This window comes from Centropristis striata, chromosome 8, assembly GCF_030273125.1.
Source record: "Centropristis striata isolate RG_2023a ecotype Rhode Island chromosome 8, C.striata_1.0, whole genome shotgun sequence".
In the NCBI taxonomy this organism is placed as follows: Eukaryota; Metazoa; Chordata; class Actinopteri; order Perciformes; family Serranidae; genus Centropristis; species Centropristis striata.
This window is the reverse complement of record NC_081524.1, coordinates 31,018,407-31,037,247: the sequence shown is the minus strand read 5'-3', so window position 1 is coordinate 31,037,247 and position 18,841 is coordinate 31,018,407. Positions and strand designations below refer to the sequence as shown.

General features: G+C 41.4%; 1 protein-coding gene across 1 annotated transcript in view; it reads left to right on the top strand.

The window, feature by feature from the left end:
- LOC131976564 (nuclear factor of activated T-cells, cytoplasmic 1-like) overlaps positions 1-18,841 on the top strand; it is a 69,236-nt gene that overhangs the window by 23,706 nt on the left and 26,689 nt on the right. The window contains exons 6-8 of the mRNA XM_059339660.1: positions 861-1,001; positions 11,268-11,323; positions 14,010-14,142. Coding sequence (XP_059195643.1) covers positions 861-1,001; positions 11,268-11,323; positions 14,010-14,142 — 330 coding nt within the window. The remainder of the gene's footprint in view (positions 1-860; positions 1,002-11,267; positions 11,324-14,009; positions 14,143-18,841) is intronic.

The window sequence follows — 18,841 nt, the reverse complement described above, 5'->3', positions numbered from 1 at the left end:
AAATTCAGTGCCTCTGCAGCCAATAAGCTTTATATGATCAAAGCAATTTGCCAAGGCAATAGATGCATTGTACATGATGCCAGACACACGTGTTATCTATCTCAGTTCACATTTTATGACTGAATGCACAAGTTATTGTGGTAAGACTACCCCATTAGCACAGGTACCACAAAGGTCATTTGCCAGCCTTAGTTTTGGCACGGTTGAATGAGCCCATTGAAAGGAACCTCTGTTTCTTTGTCATTCATTTGTGTATATAGGTGTGATGTTATTTGCACCCAAGGAAGCCAATTAAAGTTAGATGGTGAGACGGAGCTGGCATTATAGTTTATGGTCTAAAGTGGATGTTAATCCGAATTGGTTCATCATTACAGAGAAGGTTTATTAAGTGAACTTCAGATTTCTTTAGTGAGTTCATATTCTACAATTATACAATGGGATAATACTGTAGATTAAACGCACACTTTTGCGATAATAAATACATGGGACTCTGGCTGTGAATGTGAAATCCCAGAGGCTAAAGGAGACGTGCTGGCCACAGTTATAGAAAGCAGAGACAGGTGGTTGGCTGAAGGCTTCTTGATGGAAAATACTGTCTAAGGATCTGATCATGAAAATATTGTTTTGATCAGTCGTCCGCCATTTTCGATGTCATTTAAAGAGCTGTTGGCTGAAAACCTCTTAGCTAGGGGTCATGAAATCATCATAATAAAGTTGATAAGCCTGTTTTCTTAACCAAGAACTGCTGTTTTACTGGCTTTGTGCCGGACTCATGCTTCTTGGAGTGCATGGAGATCAGGCTGTGAGTTTATGTGGGCTCACACACTGTATTGAAATGCATGTGTGTTTCCCTCCAACAGCCCAGCGCTCAGCTCAGGAGCTTCCCTTGGTGGAGAAGCAGAGTGTGGATAGTTACCCCGCCTCCGGAGGCAAAATGATGCTCCTGAGTGGCCTCAACTTCCTCCCTGACTCCAAGGTGGTGTTCGTGGAGAAGGCCCAGGGTAAGCTGCCGTCACCACACCATGTTTACTGCCTCTCAATTTCCCCTCTTAATATCTCTTTCAAATGTATCTCTCCCTCTCTGCCTCTGTTGCGTTTCCTCAGTCTCTCCTCCCGTCAAAATAGAGCAGGCCCTGCCAGAAAGCCACATGTGGTGTGCATTAAGCCACTATATTTTTAACCAAAGCGTATTTACATTTGCTGAAGTTTCCATTGCCTGTTCACTGGTGCTCGCCACAAGTTAAGGAATGAATCACAACCAGGGCATGTGCAACGTCTCTTTCTCTCACTTTCCCTCTCTCCTTGCTGTCTCTCCCTCCCTGACTCCCTCTCTTTCGACATTTAACCCTCTCGCTTACTTTCACAACTGCAGCTCCCTCTTCCCCCGATTCTACCGGATACCAGCTGCATCACTGCGTCACTGACTCATGGTTAAAAGGCTATTTGTTTCCTTTTTTTATCTGGAGTTTTTGGCTGTTCATTTCCTCTCTATGTGGGAGGGAGCAATGGTAAAAACACTCCTGATCAAGTTTACAAGTGAATGATTATTTACTTGATTGCATCCACTAAATCAAAACAAAGGTCAGGCACAGTGATATCTCTGTGAAACACGATGCTGCTGCTAATGACGATGATGAGCAACAAGAAAGGAAGGAGGAGGGAGAAATCTCTGATAGTATCCATCCATTGATTATTCATAGATTTCATGATTTGTGTTGGTTTTGCTTTTATCACTTTTATGATGGTTTTGCATAAGATACCCCTAAAACCATCAACAGTTTTTCCCCCCATTTTAGACAAATGTCACCAGGAGTCTTTTAATCAGGGGAGTGAATGTTAAATAAAATAGACAAGACATACCCTTAATAATAGAAGATAACCTTCATTGAATGCACCAATGAATGAACAGATTAAATTTGTATTATTGTGTCATGCAACCATGTCCAACTGGCATGGGCTCACAAGACATACATTTAGCCACATCAAGAATACTTAAACAATACCACAGAAAAAGCCAAAAAGTAAATACATTGCATATGTATTTCAGTGTTGTAGGGTGATTAAAAAATTGAAGGATTCCCACGTGTCTTGGAAAAACTAGACATTTAGGATAGTTTTCCAGTAATGGGAAACCTAGAAATTGATTAAAATGACCATATATTGTTTAAATTATCTATGCTGTCTTGGAAAATTTTAATTGTATTTTAGCCCCTCGCTCATCTGTGGAAACCTAGCTATCCTATAGCTGATAGCACAAGTTCAAGTTCAGCCTTCTCAACCAATATTAGATTGGGATACAACTAAAAGATGAGAGAATAGCATGACACTTGAATATTGCAATCTTTCTTTTCCAATATATTGCTAGAAAACCTTATTGTACAGTTAGAAGTGATAAGTGTAGCCATCATTTGTAATACATATATTAATAATAATATGCCAAAATAATAAAATAAAATTACACTTAATATATACTCTGCATGATCAAAAAAGGAGGAATAAAACTAGGGGTTTAATGTGTCAATACTAGGCAGACCAGTAAATTAGATGATTTCTTAAAAAGGATGAGAACCCTGAAATTGGCATTTTTAGGGATGGCCTATAAGAAAATGGGAATTCCATATGACATCTCACTTGTCAACTCACCAGGTGATTGAGACAAGAGGGTTAGAAATCTACTGAATCATTGCCTGAATCAGGAGAATACTGATACTTGAACCCTGCTTAAACAAAGCTCACGCAGAATTGAGTCTCAACACTGAGAGTACTCCTAAGCACCTTAGGGGTTAAGGGATAGGTAGACAGGGGGGTGAGGTGGGAGGGGGGTGAACTTGGTAATATGGGGTCTCCCTCCTCCTGGCTTTACTTAGTCATGGAGGGGGATCCCCTGGAGAGGAAAGCCCATACATACACAACACCTTCGCCTCTCCACTGCCTGCTATTTGAGACTCCTGACCCCTTCTCGCTTGTGCTACCCTTTTTTCACCCCCTCTCTGTTTTCCTCTCTGGTTCTCTGTTTCCTCTTATTCTCTTCTTTCACTCCCTCATCCTCCATTCTTCTTACCTCTATCCTCGATACCCGTTAAAGACATTAGCCGGCGTGGAGCTCTGCACTAGCGGGATCCCCACACTCGCGCCTGCCATCGACATTTCAGTGGTTTGTTTTCCGTCTCTGTGGTGTTGAGAAGGAGAGAGAGAGAGATCGAAGGAGAGGTTGTCTGTCTACTACTTAGTCTGCTTTTATGTAAACTTTAATGACCCACCACTTCCAGGGTCTCCTAAGTCAAAAAGCCCATTACAGACACACTCTACACATATGCACACACAGGAACACACACATCACTCACTAATGGCGACTATCTATGAGAAAGTATGAGTGTGGAAAAGTACTTATGGCCCAAATATACTGCAAAGTATCGTCTTTTGGCATTTTAATCAGAGAATCCTGCTGTTTCATGAAGGTTCTCAGACTTTGAATTTCTCTGATTGTTGATTTAGAAGGGCCGAACTGGAACAAGGAAAAAAAGAAACCAATAAAATTATAATTATATTACAGATTTATTCTATAACTTTGGTTTTATTTTCCTCTGGAAAAGTTCATGACTAAATGCACCCATGAAATACAGAGCATTGCACCGCAATAATTACTACTCACAGACATGTGCTTATACACACAGTGGGACACACACGTGCGCACGCACAGCCGAGCTCTTTGTACAGCACAACACCAATCACGGCTTTCGCCACAGTGGTGACAGCCATTACTGTTCCTGCCATCAAAGGTCAGGACGGCTGCTCATTTTCCAAAATTGACTCCAATAAACACCTTCCAGAAAATTCCACAAATGCTAAAAAGCAACAGACGGTTTTTCAGTGTCCCTATCCAACTTGTGTGAATAATTACGCACAGTTAAAATCATCCACGTTGAGTCAGAGGGAAATCACACACAGAACAAAGGCCTATTAGCCCAAATGAGACAGCTATAAATCATAAATGCATGTATTTGTTTAACTGTTTCCATTTGCGCTCACACACTTCTGGATGGAGCTGCTTTTAGCACAAATATACCAGATGTCTGTTTTTGAACTGTCTGCTTCGAAAACAACAAGAGCAGATATGAATTCATTATTGAAATCTTAAATAATGGATGACATCAACAATTGAGAGAATGTCCCATTAGTAATGTCATGTTAACTGATGAGAACAGAGACACCATTAACATCAATCAGTCCTTGACAAATCGTTTACACTTGTTTTAGGGACCTGGGCCAAGGGTTTAATCTTAAAGGGACAGTTCACCCTGGAATCGGAGTCTTTTCACTGTGGCTTTCCCAGTTTTGGAGATATTAGCTGTAGAGTTGTCTGCTTTCTCTCAGATATAATGGCATGTTATGGCACCTGGAGCTCATGGAGCTTAAAGCGCCAAAAACTACAGAACCGGTTACTCAAGATAACAAACTGACCTTGCTTTGAGCAGTTATAAACAGGATTTATACTAGAAATAAAATACAACTGCTAACAACAAGATCTGTGGAGTATCTTGAGTAACTGGGTCAAGACTTCTGGAAAGAGAAATTACTGTTGAGTCAAATGTAATTTTTGTCACATAGAGGCCTGCAAGGGAAATGCCATATCGTGGCATTATATTCAAGAAAAGGCAGACATCTCTACAGCCAATATCTTTCAAAAACTAGGCAACTCACACCAAAACAATATTGAGTGATAAAAAAGCACTACAGGTAAAAGAAAAATAGATATGTGCGTTTTTTTTTAATCTGGGATTGAATTTACATTTTTTTTAAGTGAATAAAAAGTTTAAAAGTTAATGTTGCACCAGTACAAATGATCTTTGAAAGGCAGATATGGTGATATCTCTTTTTAGGAAGTATATTTGGGAAGCCCTTGTAAAAATCTCTAGATGTGTATTATTTTAAGATGTTGTCCTGTTAAATAATATTTTTCCTTTGTCTGCCTCCTCTCCTGCACTCTGTTGTTTTGATTGTCTGTCTGTTACCCCCTGAGATGTCCTCAGTATCAAATGAGCAGAGCTCATAGCTGTTGCCACTGCGGGAGACCTTAATGCGCCTCAAAAAATAATTACTTCTTCTTTTCAAATGCCACGTCCATCCCCACTGCTCCACTTCGTCACCCACAGGATAACTGATGCAAACCGTGTGTATCCACTGCACTGTGTGTGTGTTTGTTGTTGTGTACGTGTGTGCACACTATCGCTGTTAGCCCGCGGGCCTGTTTGCGTTGTTCAGTAGGAAGTGTTTTCAGTGAGTCATCCGCGAGGGATTCCCTGTAGAGGGGTGAAACGGAAAAGACGAGACCCTAAGAGGGTAGAGAGAGGGAAGAGAAAGACGGGAGGAAGAGGAGAGGAAGAAGAAGACAGGGCTTCCTTAGAAATCCTGCTTGTGACCTTGTGTACTGAGACATCGGAGGATAAAAGTGATCATATATTTTCCCGACTCTTGTTTAGTGAATGAATAAAGAATGAAGTGTAGGGTCAACTTCTCTCCCAACAAAAGCTTTTAAGTATTTATGTGACTTTTATGGATCCACTTTATTTATGCCTTCAATGGCTCGATTATTATAACTACTTTTCCTAGTTTTTTAGTTCATCACAGACCACACATACAGCTAGATAATGATAGACTCGAAAACCACAACCAGAAGTCCACTTTTTTTCCCTGTTCTAATGTAAACATTCTTCTCAGTGGTAATTATTGTTGACATGTATTTTTAATAGGTCTTATCATTTTTTTTGTCTGCAGTGGAGAGTTGTACCCCTCACATAGCCGCAATGTGGGCATTTATGAAACTTTCCATCTTCTTTTGCATAGCTTTGCTAGATTGTTATTATATGTATGTGTTGAGGTTGTGTCAGTGATTCGGTTTGCCCAAACCACTCTTTTGGCGCAGGATTTGGAGGACATACCTGGCGCACCTATTGCAGTGTGCGTTCTGGCTTGCCCTCCTTTCCATGGATGGAATGAGTGCTAGAGGCAGGGAAAATAGAGACAGACAGACAGACAGACAGACAGACAGACAAACAGAGGGAGAGAGAGAGCTGGGGAAAGCCTACACTCTGACTCAGAGGGGAGGTAAGGGAATTCCCTGGTGAGCCGGATAGTTTTTACATCTGGTCGGATTGGAGCGTTGCCTGGAGCTCGGCAGCACCACACACGCCTGGGCTGCAGCAGGGAAAAGTCTGGTCTCCTCCACCTCGGCTTCAGGCCGGTCGAGCTCACAGCCAAGACTAAGAGAACGCTCAGCTTCAGTATAATCTGTAACATTAGGACAGCAGAGTCCACAACAATACCCCGAGGTTATTTCCCTTGTCATGTGAAAACTCCTCGGCAACAGGCTGGAATATTTGGATTCTCATACCTTCATAACTCGAGGAACGCAGGCCTTACAGACTGTGATCTGTACTGTTAAGAGTTCATTCATAGGACTGTTTATACTTCATCGAACACTTCTACCTTGGGCAAGTCTAAACACCAGACAAATCGGTCGATGTATTGTACTTCTAGCGGTATGTCTAGACTGCCCTTTTGGCTTCAGGCTAGTAAAACCTGCATAATCTTGGCTCATATTTTGCCACTATGGCAGTCCAAGGTCCGCCTCCACCCCTGCTTCAGGCTAAAGATTAGAGAAGTGTGCGTTACAGTATCCCGTCTAATTAGGATGGTGTACTGCACCAAAATCAATGATTATTTATAATAATTGTAGTTCTAGGTGGAGCCCTATAACAGAGCTGTAGGGGCTTAACCTCCCATGCTCCTTTGCCATCCCCCATGAATCATGCATTAACTCTTGCAGGTCTAAGGTTGTACCGACGGGAAATTAATGGGTCAGTACACCCAATGGAGCCAACCGCGACATACAGTATTGGAGCGGTAGACATCTCTGCCCCCTTTAATGAGATTCATTTGGCAAGCTGAGGCAAGCCGTATTATACAGATCTTCATTGTGGGGATACAAAGTCAAACTTATAGTGTCCTATTATAGTGTGAAGCTTATGTAAAATAGAACTGAAAGTTTGCCACTTACCTTCAAAGCCTTTGCCTCAATCAAATGTATTTCTTTTGTTATGTAAAGTTGTATCAGCAGCAGGCCAGTGCACTCCGCTTTGGACACATCTATAAATTGTACCTGTATTATAACAGAAATATGTCTAGATTGTCCTCCACTAAGTCCTTCTGTTTGTTAGTTTTTTTTATTTGTTGGCAGGGTTACAAGAAAAACTATGTGCCCGATTTTCATGTATCTTATTGGGTAAATGGTAGTATGGACCAAGGAAGAGACCATAGAATTGTGAAACATATCCAAATCATAGGGCAAATACATGAACTTCACTTTTGTTCAGCGAGACAGGGCATGGCCTTGATGGAGGTCTGCCCTTCTAGTCTGAACATGTAGTAAGATAGGTGGTTTAAATTAGAGAGAGATCGTTTGGAATTGGAAGAAGAAGAATGATATATCTTGTTGGAACATTGCTCAATGCATGGGATGTTTGGTCCTGCTTGTCTGCAAAAGCAGTTTCAGGGCATTTTTATCACAACTTACTCACTGTTTTACTACTATTTTTGGTCTCAACCAAATAAACTAAAACTAAATAAAATAAAACTTTGTCTCAGCCAAATGAATCATGGCTTACCATTTGCACAGAGGATCTGGTTAGTCCACATGATCTGCTCAAGAACCGTCAGAAGGTTGAAAGTCGTGCTTTTCATGGTTAAAAGATCCAGGACAAAACTAAAACGGCACCTCTCTGCACTCCTCTTCAACATATATTCAGTCTGAGGGATTTTAAGTCAGGGTCCTGCAGTAATCTTCCCTTTGCTTTGATATACTGCGCGATACACCATGGAGAGCAACCAACATGGATGTATTCCATATGAGCACACATTTTATACAAATGTAAAAATCTGGATGACCTTCCCGCCATCCCTCTCAGTCTTTAGATCATTTTCAATGCCACACATCTGGAGTCTTGATAAAAGGATCAAATCCGTCTCTACTGGCCGTCCTTCTCCTCAGCCTGCACCCACAGGTCAAGTCAGCTCACGCGTTCCCTGTTTTACACCAAGAATAACTCACTTCCTGACTATAAACCCATCAGGAATCTACTGTCAAGTCATAATTTATACAAAAGCCTCTCAATCTGAAGCAGACCCATTTTTCTCCAGTTTCACCACTCCTGAGATTGGCAAGGTCAGGTACTACAGAGTAGAAAGCAGCTGCACCTCTGGAATCAGTCATGGGGGAACCCCTTTGGCCTTTTGGCTGTGCTCCTCAGTGGACAACAAGGTAATTGCTGTGGAAATATGTGTAAAATTACTGAAGCATTTTCAGTAGCAGCAGCAGCAGCAGCAGAACGGCACTAAAACGGAAAATAAATGTGACGTATGTAAACAGGAAAGAGTGAAAAACACTTCTGAAAATTCTCGCTGGAAAAGAGACCTAGCTGCAAAATATGTCTGGGTTGTTTCACAAGACAACCTCTGCAATTAGACACGTGAATCATATTTTCCATTCTCAAAAATTTTCTCTTTGGTCAGTGGAGGTTGTTGTTCACTACACAAAATTTTTAAGAATGCGAAAAAAAATCACCTCTAGGAAGCTAAAACCTGCAGGGTCATTATGAGGACAAAGATGCCATTACTCAGCTTTGTGTGGCTTATTTATATATATTTGGTGTCTGCAGTGGTACTTTGCCTTTTGTTGAACAGATGGAGGTCTTTACATCTTTGTCACTCTCCAAACTTGACTGCACAAAAATATGACAAATGAGAGTATTTGTTTGTGATACAACAACAACACTGTTGCTGCGTTATCACCATTTACACAACATTACAGTATTTGTTGTCAAGAATAGACTCCAAGAAGCCTCACCCTACATGTGGTCTGCTTGACTGATGAATGAGCGTGTTGTCCTGGTTGTCTGTGTTGGTGTTAGTCTTTGTGGATATCATTTGCACAAGTGAGTCATGTAGAGAAATAGTGTTTCTATTTGTCCGTGGGCTTCCATTCATTTAAACGTGACTGGATTATAGCAAGACTTCTCCAGACCCAGCTCCTATACCACCTATTGTTCCGTGCTTCCCCCTCTTATCATTCAAGTTGAAGGCCATGAACAAAAGGTAGAGGATACTGTGGCTGCGTGCGTGCATGCGCCTGCATCTGTGTGTGTGAGTGTGTGTGCATTACGCGTGGGCGGAGGCTGCGTGAAGGAGGAGGTGTTGTCGGGAACAGAAGCATTTTGCAGATGTTGCAGGGAAGAAGGAGTGAACGGAAAGTTCTGTGGTTATCAGTCGTACAGCGCTCTCTTACTCGCATAGGTATGCCACATGTGGCCCCATCCCAATTCTTTAATTCTGATGAGGTAAAGTTGTGACAGAGAGGTGTAAAATGTGAGAGACTGAGAAAGATAGAGGGAGAAAAAGAAGAAGAAAAGTTTGAAAAACATGTTTACTAGTGGAGGTTGGGGTTGACGTCGTAGTCTAAGGTTTCCCTCTTGGAGTGTCTCCCAGAGCGGAGGCGGGTGAGATTCCCTCTTGGTTCCCCTAGACGTAACATGAGGAACGCTCATCTCTGTTTGTCTCTGTCTCTCTCCCTTTCTCTGACCTTCTCCCTGTCTCTGCTCACTCTAATTGCCCTTCCATTCTCCGAGACACTTCACAGCACTGTGTGTCTCAATCAACCTGCCACATTCAGAATATCTTTGCTGCGCCCCACGGCAGTCCTATAGGGCCCTGCTTCTATTCCCCCGGTCATCATCTCCATTACAGCGAGTCACATTTCTCCATATGCAACTCTTATTTCCCCCAGTTCAAATAGAAAAGCCTTATCTGATCTGTCCACCGTCTGTTTTTCTCTTTCCCTCGGTTTTAATATGGCCGTTTTGGAAAGAGATATCTACTGATGTTCGCTCTGAATAATAAAGCTGACCACCGCCCCCACTACCACAGATCACCAATAATAAGCCAACCGTGACTGAGATCCTTTATTCTTTCACTTGCTGCATGATGTGAAAAACATAAAGCTTTGGAAAAAGACGAGAGTTTTACATCTTCCAGAGCTGCTGGACTTCTGCTATCAGTTATTTGGAAACTGGCTCTGATTATCTTATCTGATGGCTTCCTGTCCCAGAGTTTCTGTCCATAAAGGCACAGCTGCTGCTCACCCCAGCTAACATACAGTAGCAGTGCCACAGTGCCCATGCTATTGGCTCACATGGTGTGCCAGTGACACAAAGACTGTTCTGTGTCACTTCTATTTCTGACAGCCTTAATGAATCATCGCTTCTGAAAAAAAAAAAATGGGGGGAGGGGGGGGTTGGCTGCACTGTGGTCGGTGCTGATTGCCCTAGCAGAGCACATAGAGTCTGTTCGCTAAGGTGTGGCATGAAATCACAGAGAAAACCCAAAGAATGTGAGCTGAGCTTCTGCAGGCTCCCAACAGCTGCAGTAACTCAGGCCTTTTTATTGCATGGCAGCAAGGGAAACCTCCTTACCACAACAAGATGGAGATGAGAAGAAAGAGAGAATAAAAAAAGCTGCTGTTTTTTTTTTCTTTATTTCTCAGAGCAGAGTTAAGAATAGAAATAAGGGAGGAGAAGAAATAAAGTATCTAATCAAGGATTTAATGAAGTGATTAAAATAGTGAAGAATTTAACGGAGAAAGACAGAATAAGAGAGTGGCCAGTCCCAGTTGAAGATTAAACAGAGATAAACTTCATGATTTTTTGTATGAAGTTGTCCAAATCATAAAATGACTAAATCTTCTCTTTGTATTGTTTTGCGGTTTTTAAAGCCTGACCGATTTTGGATTTCTGAGACCAATGCTAATGCTGATTTTAGAGAGGGAAATTTGCAGATTACCGGTATAGTGACTTTTTAAGATAGAACAAAAATAGACCGTTATTATGTGGATTGTGCACCAATATAACTATACAAAGGTACTCAAAAGCGTGCTCTTAAACAATTACATAGAATAACATTCAACATTATCACACATAATAAATGCAATGGATTACATTGTCAATCAAACACTTTGAAAAGTTGTTTAATCAACTAATTGTTTCAGCGCTACACTGAACAGGATGATTAAAGCCCTAAAATCCTAACCCACTCCCCAAGCACACACATCTTCCTCTTTACTGATACACAAAACATCTATAGAGTATAGCCACCCGACACCGAAAATCCATCTTGTTTCTATCATATATTAAATATTGTATTTCTTCTTTTGCCAACAGATGGGCATCATCTGTGGGAGACAGAAGCCAAAGTTGACAAGGACTCCGTCAAAAATGTAAGTGCACCCCACTGATGTGACTCATTGAATATGCTCCCGCTGTCTTCAGTCCCACCCTCCCTTGACACTTTCTCCTCTCCTCTCTGTCTCCTCCTCATCTGTCCCCTGTAATGATGTAACCTTTGCTAAGGCATTACAAGTTGCAACATAGACAATGATGATTAGCCCATGCAATCCTGAATGGAATTTTCACAAAATCTCTGTGCCCTAACGGAGTAAACACTGCCTGTCATATTGTTTTTGCCCCTAATATGCAGAAAAACACACACACACGGATTACAAAATAGAAGCATAAACACACACACACACACACACACACTCACGCCACAGTCCTTCCAGCATAGCCAGACGTTTAGTTCACAGCAGAGTGTTGTGGTGTGATGAATTGGACTTAAACACCTCGTCTGTGCTGGGATCATGCAGCCAAGAGTGGATTACACCCCTGCTCTTACCTGCTGCTTTTCATGAGAGCCGTAATGAGAAAATAAACCAGCACACTCATTTTTACTGACGCCCAGCCACACATTTTGATTGTGTTAATATAAAAAGGAATCGTCAGGAGAGGGAATGAAGCAAATGTTGTTCTACGTGTCACAGAAAGCTGCTGGGGCTCTGGAGTTAATTAAGACTTCACTGAGGTTCGTTAGGTCTGCTTTCAATGAGGAAAGTCGAGCACAGGATCTGCGAAAACCTGTTTGCTTGTGTCTGATGACAGTATGTTTTGAATTGCTGATGCCTTTCATCAGCGGCGTCTCATCCCCCTCCCCGCTTCCCCCTTTTTTGTGTAAACTAACTGAGGCAATTCACACTTGCACAGGGTCTAAAATAAAACACATGCATCTAAATGCTGCAACTTGAGGGTGTTTTTCTCCTTGTTGTTGCTTCTATTTGACTCAGGTAAATGACTCGGTTGCATCAGGAGGGTAAATATGGACTCTGATGTCTAATTGGCCTGTAGGGCTGGCTGATTTGCTATGGCTGGAGTCCCAGATGCTGGAAAATTAGCGGGCGTGCAAGGCTCGGCCGGGGGCAGCAGTGTGGGGAGGCGAGGTCGATGAAAGACAAATACTACAGTGTGTTTATTTGTAGATCTAACAAACAAGTAGGGAGAGACAGAAAGAGAGCCCTGGCCTTGCTCTTATGTCACCAGACTACCCTAAAGTGCTCCAGACTGCCTGTCGGACTGTGTTTTTATTGCCATCCAGAGCGTGCTAACTTTCATTGGTTAGAATAGAGAGGGGAAAGCCATGTGCACACACACACACACACACACACATTTAACACACTCAATCAGCCACCTGCATGTTTTTTTTGTCGTCATCTGGAGGGCAGACTGGGGCGGAGGATTCAGGCCCCTCACCTCCAACCCCCCCACCCACCTACCCCATGGCTCCCCCCATCCACAGTGATGACCAACAAAAACCTGCTTCCTGTCAAAGTGTCCTATTCTGACCTGTTTAAACCAAGCAGCAACCAGCCAATACAGAAGTGCCCTAAACCTGGAATATTTCTCATTTTCTCATTGAGACTCTCGAACTTGAAACCATGACTCCATTGGTTGCAAGCCTGATTATATGAAAGTCAATAGGAAAATTCTTCTTCTTCAGATTTTTCTAGTTTAAAGTGTTTTCCCAAACATCATGATCTTCAGTTGGAAAATTATGATCCCATATAGAGTATCTTTCTTGTTAGGTCTGTTGACTAATCAGAGGCTGTGTTTATGACTGGCAGCACCAATCTCCTATGCATTGCTCATTCTCCCTATCCTCCCGTCCTACTGTATTACCATAAGTGCAGAACCCAAAATCATGAGTAGAATGTTTTTTGTAATAAATAATGTGTAGATGTTAAGTGTGTGCTCAGTGTGCTTTGTTTAGCAAAATAGAAAATTTCACCTAATTTATGACATGGAAATTGTGGTCTATATGATCCTGGTGGTCACCGAAAGTACAAGTGGCCAGAAACTTCCCGATCCATCCTGTGCATACGTTGGTTGTAAAAAAAAGAACATCTTGTAAAAACAAGATGGTGAAGGTGAAAAGGAAACCAAACAAATAGGTGACGTCATGGTGGCTACGTCCATTATTTTTATGCAGTCTGGTGGTTTAGACCCCCACAAAAGACAAGACAGCCATCCCAGAAATTAGACACACTGAGACAAATTCCCTCTATGTTCCCTTGTCAAAAAGAAAGCAGTCGAAAGTTCACATCCGTCCAGACTTGCCGAGGTCTGGCCTGAGGGGGGAGGGGGGAGGGGGACAGGCGAGACTCTCCACAGGGAGGCATGGCTTTGCAAACAAATAAGCCGGCTACCTCTCTCCTCTCGTGCTGTACAGGGACAAAGCTGCAGCCCTGGGGTTTTCCTCAGAGACGAACACGGGCACTGGACCAACCTCATGGGCTCAACTACTGCGTCTACACAGTCCAGACAAGCTCATTTAGACCAGTTCCCAGACCACTCTCTTGGAAACAATATCCTAAATATAGGCCAGCTGTTAAATAAACATAGCTGTTGATTAATATGCTGCTGGTTGTGAGTTGTACTACAAACTTGCATTTGCTGTAAGAGTGCCATGACATCAGACGAGTAAATTCAGCTAATGCACTATTCTTTTTGATGATATAAGCAGCCTTAATATCTGATAAAGATGAAATATTTTATTGTACCTTATTTGTATTTCAGAGCACTGTTGTTGTGGAGATCCCGCCGTACAGGAACCAGAGAATATCCAGCCCGGTGCACGTTAACTTCTACGTCTGCAACGGCAAGAGGAAGAGGAGCCAGTACCAGCGCTTCACCTACCTGCCTCCTAACGGTAATCATCATAAATATTTCCCACCTTTTTTTATCGCAAGTGACACTGAAAGACATGTATGCTTTTCGCAAGCTCAAGTAGAATATTTCTCCAGGTCTTGACATCCGTCCACTGTAGTTTACCGCAGCCGTCAACATGCCATTTGAAATTTGCAGCCAGTTTTTGGCCGTTTTTTTATGTTATGTCTGGCACTGCTTGGCTGTTGCCTGTGAGTGAGAGCACAAGATGTGAGGTGTGTTTATTCTGTAGTGAGACCACGTTCCCCAGCGATGAGGTGTACCTGCTGAGTGACAGAGCCTCCGAGCGCTGTTGATGAAGAGAAGTCAATCCCCTGGCGACCTGACTTTCACACCCCACCTCACACAATGCCCCCCCTGGTTCACCAACACACAAATACACATCTACACACATATGCAACTAGTGCTCTGCCCTGTCATTCATGTAGCAACCTGAAAACCCTGGAATACCTCTCTCTGTGTTTATCATATGTCCCTGGCCTCAGTGTTTATAGATGGCTTTCACATTGGAATTTGAAGAATGTATTGCTGAGAGTTTAGAGAAGAGTTCAGCTTCAAAATTACATTGTGAGCTATTGACTTTTCACAATGGACGCAGGTGAGATATCAGCTTTGGTATGACTTTCAACCATCTGGCTGGTATACAATTTTTTTTATCTTTATGTATTCAGAGAAGGTTGACTAAGCTATGACTATGCTTGCTCTTCTTTAAACCAATCAATGCTTCCCATTTAAAGTGCCATAGTCCGTTCCTGTTGGCTGTTGATCAGCAGTCAGGAGTTCAGTGCCTTTTAACTATTTTTAAGTACAAAGTTACCTTACAATATTACTGTATGTGTAGATTAAATGTATTACAGCTAGGCATTGTATAAAGGAAGAGGTTAATGTTGCTTCATAGTACGTTATCAAAGCACAGAAGCTCAGGCTTGTTGCCTATTGTCCATATAGCTCTAACTCTGGCAGAAAAGCACTGACACAGTGCTGAGGAGTGCTTTATCTGCTTTGGTTTTTATGACATTATCTTGACAACATCTCAGCTCTCTAATCACCATTATATGACATACTAGCATCAGACCTTTGCTTACTATCATCCATTTGGACAACTATCGATTTTTCTAAAAAAAAATTCTGCCATTAGCAACAACCAAGTGATGTTTGTCCTCATACTTTGTCACTGCTGAATCTGACAGCTGAAGAGTGAGGAGGATGTGGGTGCATGACACATGCATTTGTAATGATTAGTTATGTTTCTTATGATCAAAAACCAGACAACAACTCATTCAACCATCAAGCAGGTGCAACAACATAAGGCAGAGAAAGTCAGCTAATATCACTCACTAGTCCAACAGCAAGAAGACTAGCTTAGCATCAGTTTTGCAGTGTTTTGTTTCACAAAGCTCTCTAAAAGCCAGTCAAGATTGAATCTTGTCTGGCATCCTCTTGCTTGGTCACTCTCTTCTTATTTTTCTCAAAACATCATCTTTAGTCTCTTCACCTCTACAATGGGGCTGAAGCACCAGGTTGCATTGCCTGCTTAGCCAGCTCTGGTTCAGGCACAATGCCACACCAATCTCCACAAGTACTAGCGGTGTAAACATCAATACGCTAACTGACTGCAGCAACAGTTAGTAGCAGTTAGCGGTGAGCTAACCGCCCTAAGCGAAACATGGAGATCAAAGGAGAGAAGAGAAAAGAGGCTGACCTCAAATCAATAAAAACTGGGAAACAATTTTTCCTCATATGTGCATTTTTTGTTCATATGTGGCGTAAACACAAAGAGAATGTATAATAAAAATTTGATTGTAATCAGCTGTTTCAGGGATTCCAACCAGTTTCCTTCAATTTATAAGACCCCAGACCCTTTGGTGATAACCAGTGAAAATCCATTGGATCAAAACAATGGTATCTTGTATTCATTGATCAGTGTCAAATGGGTCTAATGCTGTTGGGTGAGCAGTATTGTGTTTTATGTCTACCGCTGTTAATAAGATGTGACATTTAGATTATCAGCAGATGTATTTATGGGAACAGGAGATAAGTGATTGGGATTTTGGACGAGGCTCTGAGAGAAAGTAGAGCAAAGCCCTATTTGGAGATGTCTGATTATATGATGAACGAGTTCATTGTGGGTAACTGGACCAGTGTAGGGCTGACAAACCGTGTCCATATATAGCAGATCCATTTCATATACAGGACTTCCGCAAAGAAGGGAGGGAGACAGAGAAAGGGAGATATAGTACCTTATCAGCTTCCACTATGCATCTCGAAGTCATTTCCCTGAGCATAAACACAGCTCTAATTAAAAGATGACTTGTTGTGTTCTCTCTTTTGTTGCCAAGTAAACCACAAGTACAGTGTGGACCACACAAGCGGGGCCAATGTCTTCGCAGAGGAGCATAATTAACTCACAAGTGTTACAGCCAAACAGACCACGAATCACAAGTTATTGAGTTTTATTTTGAGACATACCACACTTTTGATTACACACATTAAGATACACAAGATGTCTAACAACAAATAATGGGTATTTTTAATCAAAGAAAAGTGTAACATTAAAACTGTCCTGGATAACAGCTGAGACAACTTATGGGTACAGAAATAATAGTATTTCACCATTCACCACTTGCTATGCATTCCATCCACAAAACGTATATCAGAAGCTGTGGCGGGCTCAGTTTTTGTCAGGAAGGATGGTAAAAAAAAAAGTGCAGTCCATTTAAACAACAGTTCAAAGACTGACAAACTGATTATTAGAGATATAAATACAAATATCAATGCAATAAAATATATTTTCTCATGATGCCAACATTGTGACTAATTAGTACACACTGACTGAAATGCATTTACAAAGAAAACTGTATAAAGGTTATAATGAGTGTAAACAGACCCTCTGTGACAATGATGACAGTAATACATGCATGGTTTCAATAACAAAGAATGAGGAAATCCTAGTGAAGCTGTTTGCTTTTGAGGGTTTCAGTCTGTGTGTGTGTGTGTGTGTGTGTGTGTGTGTGTGTGTGTGTGTGTCAACACTGAGAGAAACAACCAACACTGTGGCCAGGTACTCGGGGTGGGCTGGGGCGGAGAACACCCACACACACACATACACACACACTGTTGTCAACACTTTTTTTGCTCGCTTGTATGAAAAGACTCTTCCGGCCCGCTGTCCCACTTCAAGCACAGTTGTGGTCACTGACGTTGTTTAGAGAGAACATTTCTTTCACACTCTGGTGTCTGCTCATCTATAAAAAGGCAAACCCAACCCTTTAAATAGCCTGACTTGTTTGAAACAGCGGAAGGATGAAGCAAACACTCTGGGACACAGATGCGAGTGAAAACCACCTTTATTTTCCATTCAGGTCATGTGTTATTCTTTAATGCAAATGCAGTGGGCACATACTGATGCTGAAACAATGATAGCTAGTTTCAAAATGCTGTATTCCTCTCAGCTCAAAGGAAAATCAATATTATTTCAATAATATGTAAGCAGATTCTTATCTTCTCCGTGACTCGCCCTGTCTCCGACGTGAAATTATAACATATTATCAGATGCAGTCTCCAGTCATAGCTGCTCTCACTCTTACTAGCTGACAGCTAAAGATAAACCTCAGTGGCAGACCTGTTGAAACATTGCCATTGTGATGTTACAACAGGATTTGAGTCAGTCACAAACATCCTTTTGCCATCAACACTGTACAGTATGTCAGAGAGCACAAAAGTCAAATGTTTTTATGAGCAAACCAATCCTTCGGTTTGGCTTTAGTGAACAAAACAGCCTGACCTTAAGCTTTCCAGAAAGTTAAATTTAAACTAAAATTCATAATACCAGTGATACTTACTAATTAAATGAAAAAAATAATTAATAAAAAACATACAAAAGTGATAAATAGAATAATAAAACAAAATGATGGTGTCTTCTATTGTAAAAAGAAGGACGACCCACTTTTTAATCAAGAATACAGTGATGAGCGCTATCAATGTCTCTAGATATAAATCTAAGGGCTGAATGGTAGACAACACTGAGAGAAAGATTGCCTCCATAAGCCTACAAACAAGACTACATATAAAACTGCTTTTTTCTATTAGTGCATCAATATTTAATTTAAAGGTATATTTATTGTCAATCTAGATGCCTAAATATTGATAAAAAGCGACTCTGAATGGCTTTACATTTAAAGTGCAGATTTAGTACTGTAGTCAATGCCTTTGGCTCTGGAGCAAGCATTTTGCTTTTTATGCATTCAATACAAGTCTGAGATCTAGAAGTGCACCTTGCATAGAAAGAAAGCAGCAGGTTTGCAGTGGGAGATTTTATAGTCAGCCCAACAGTAAAATAGTGCAAAAGGTGGATATTACAGATGTGCAAAGATAAGACTATATTATCTAGATAAATAGTGAACAGGATTGGTCCAAAGATTGAACCTTGTGGAAAGCCTATTGAAATCTAACGTTATTCACTTTTTTACACACTGCTGTATGTCAGAGAGGTAACTGTTGAAGCATCTGATTCTGATTTTGATAAAATCACATTTTTGATCATCTTTGCAGGAGGAGGGAGATACAGTTGATTTTGTATCATGTAGCTTTCGATACATCAACAAAAAGAGTGACATAGTGCTTTCTATTGTCTAATACAAAATATCTAGTTGTGATTCTAATTAATTTAATCTACAGTTCAA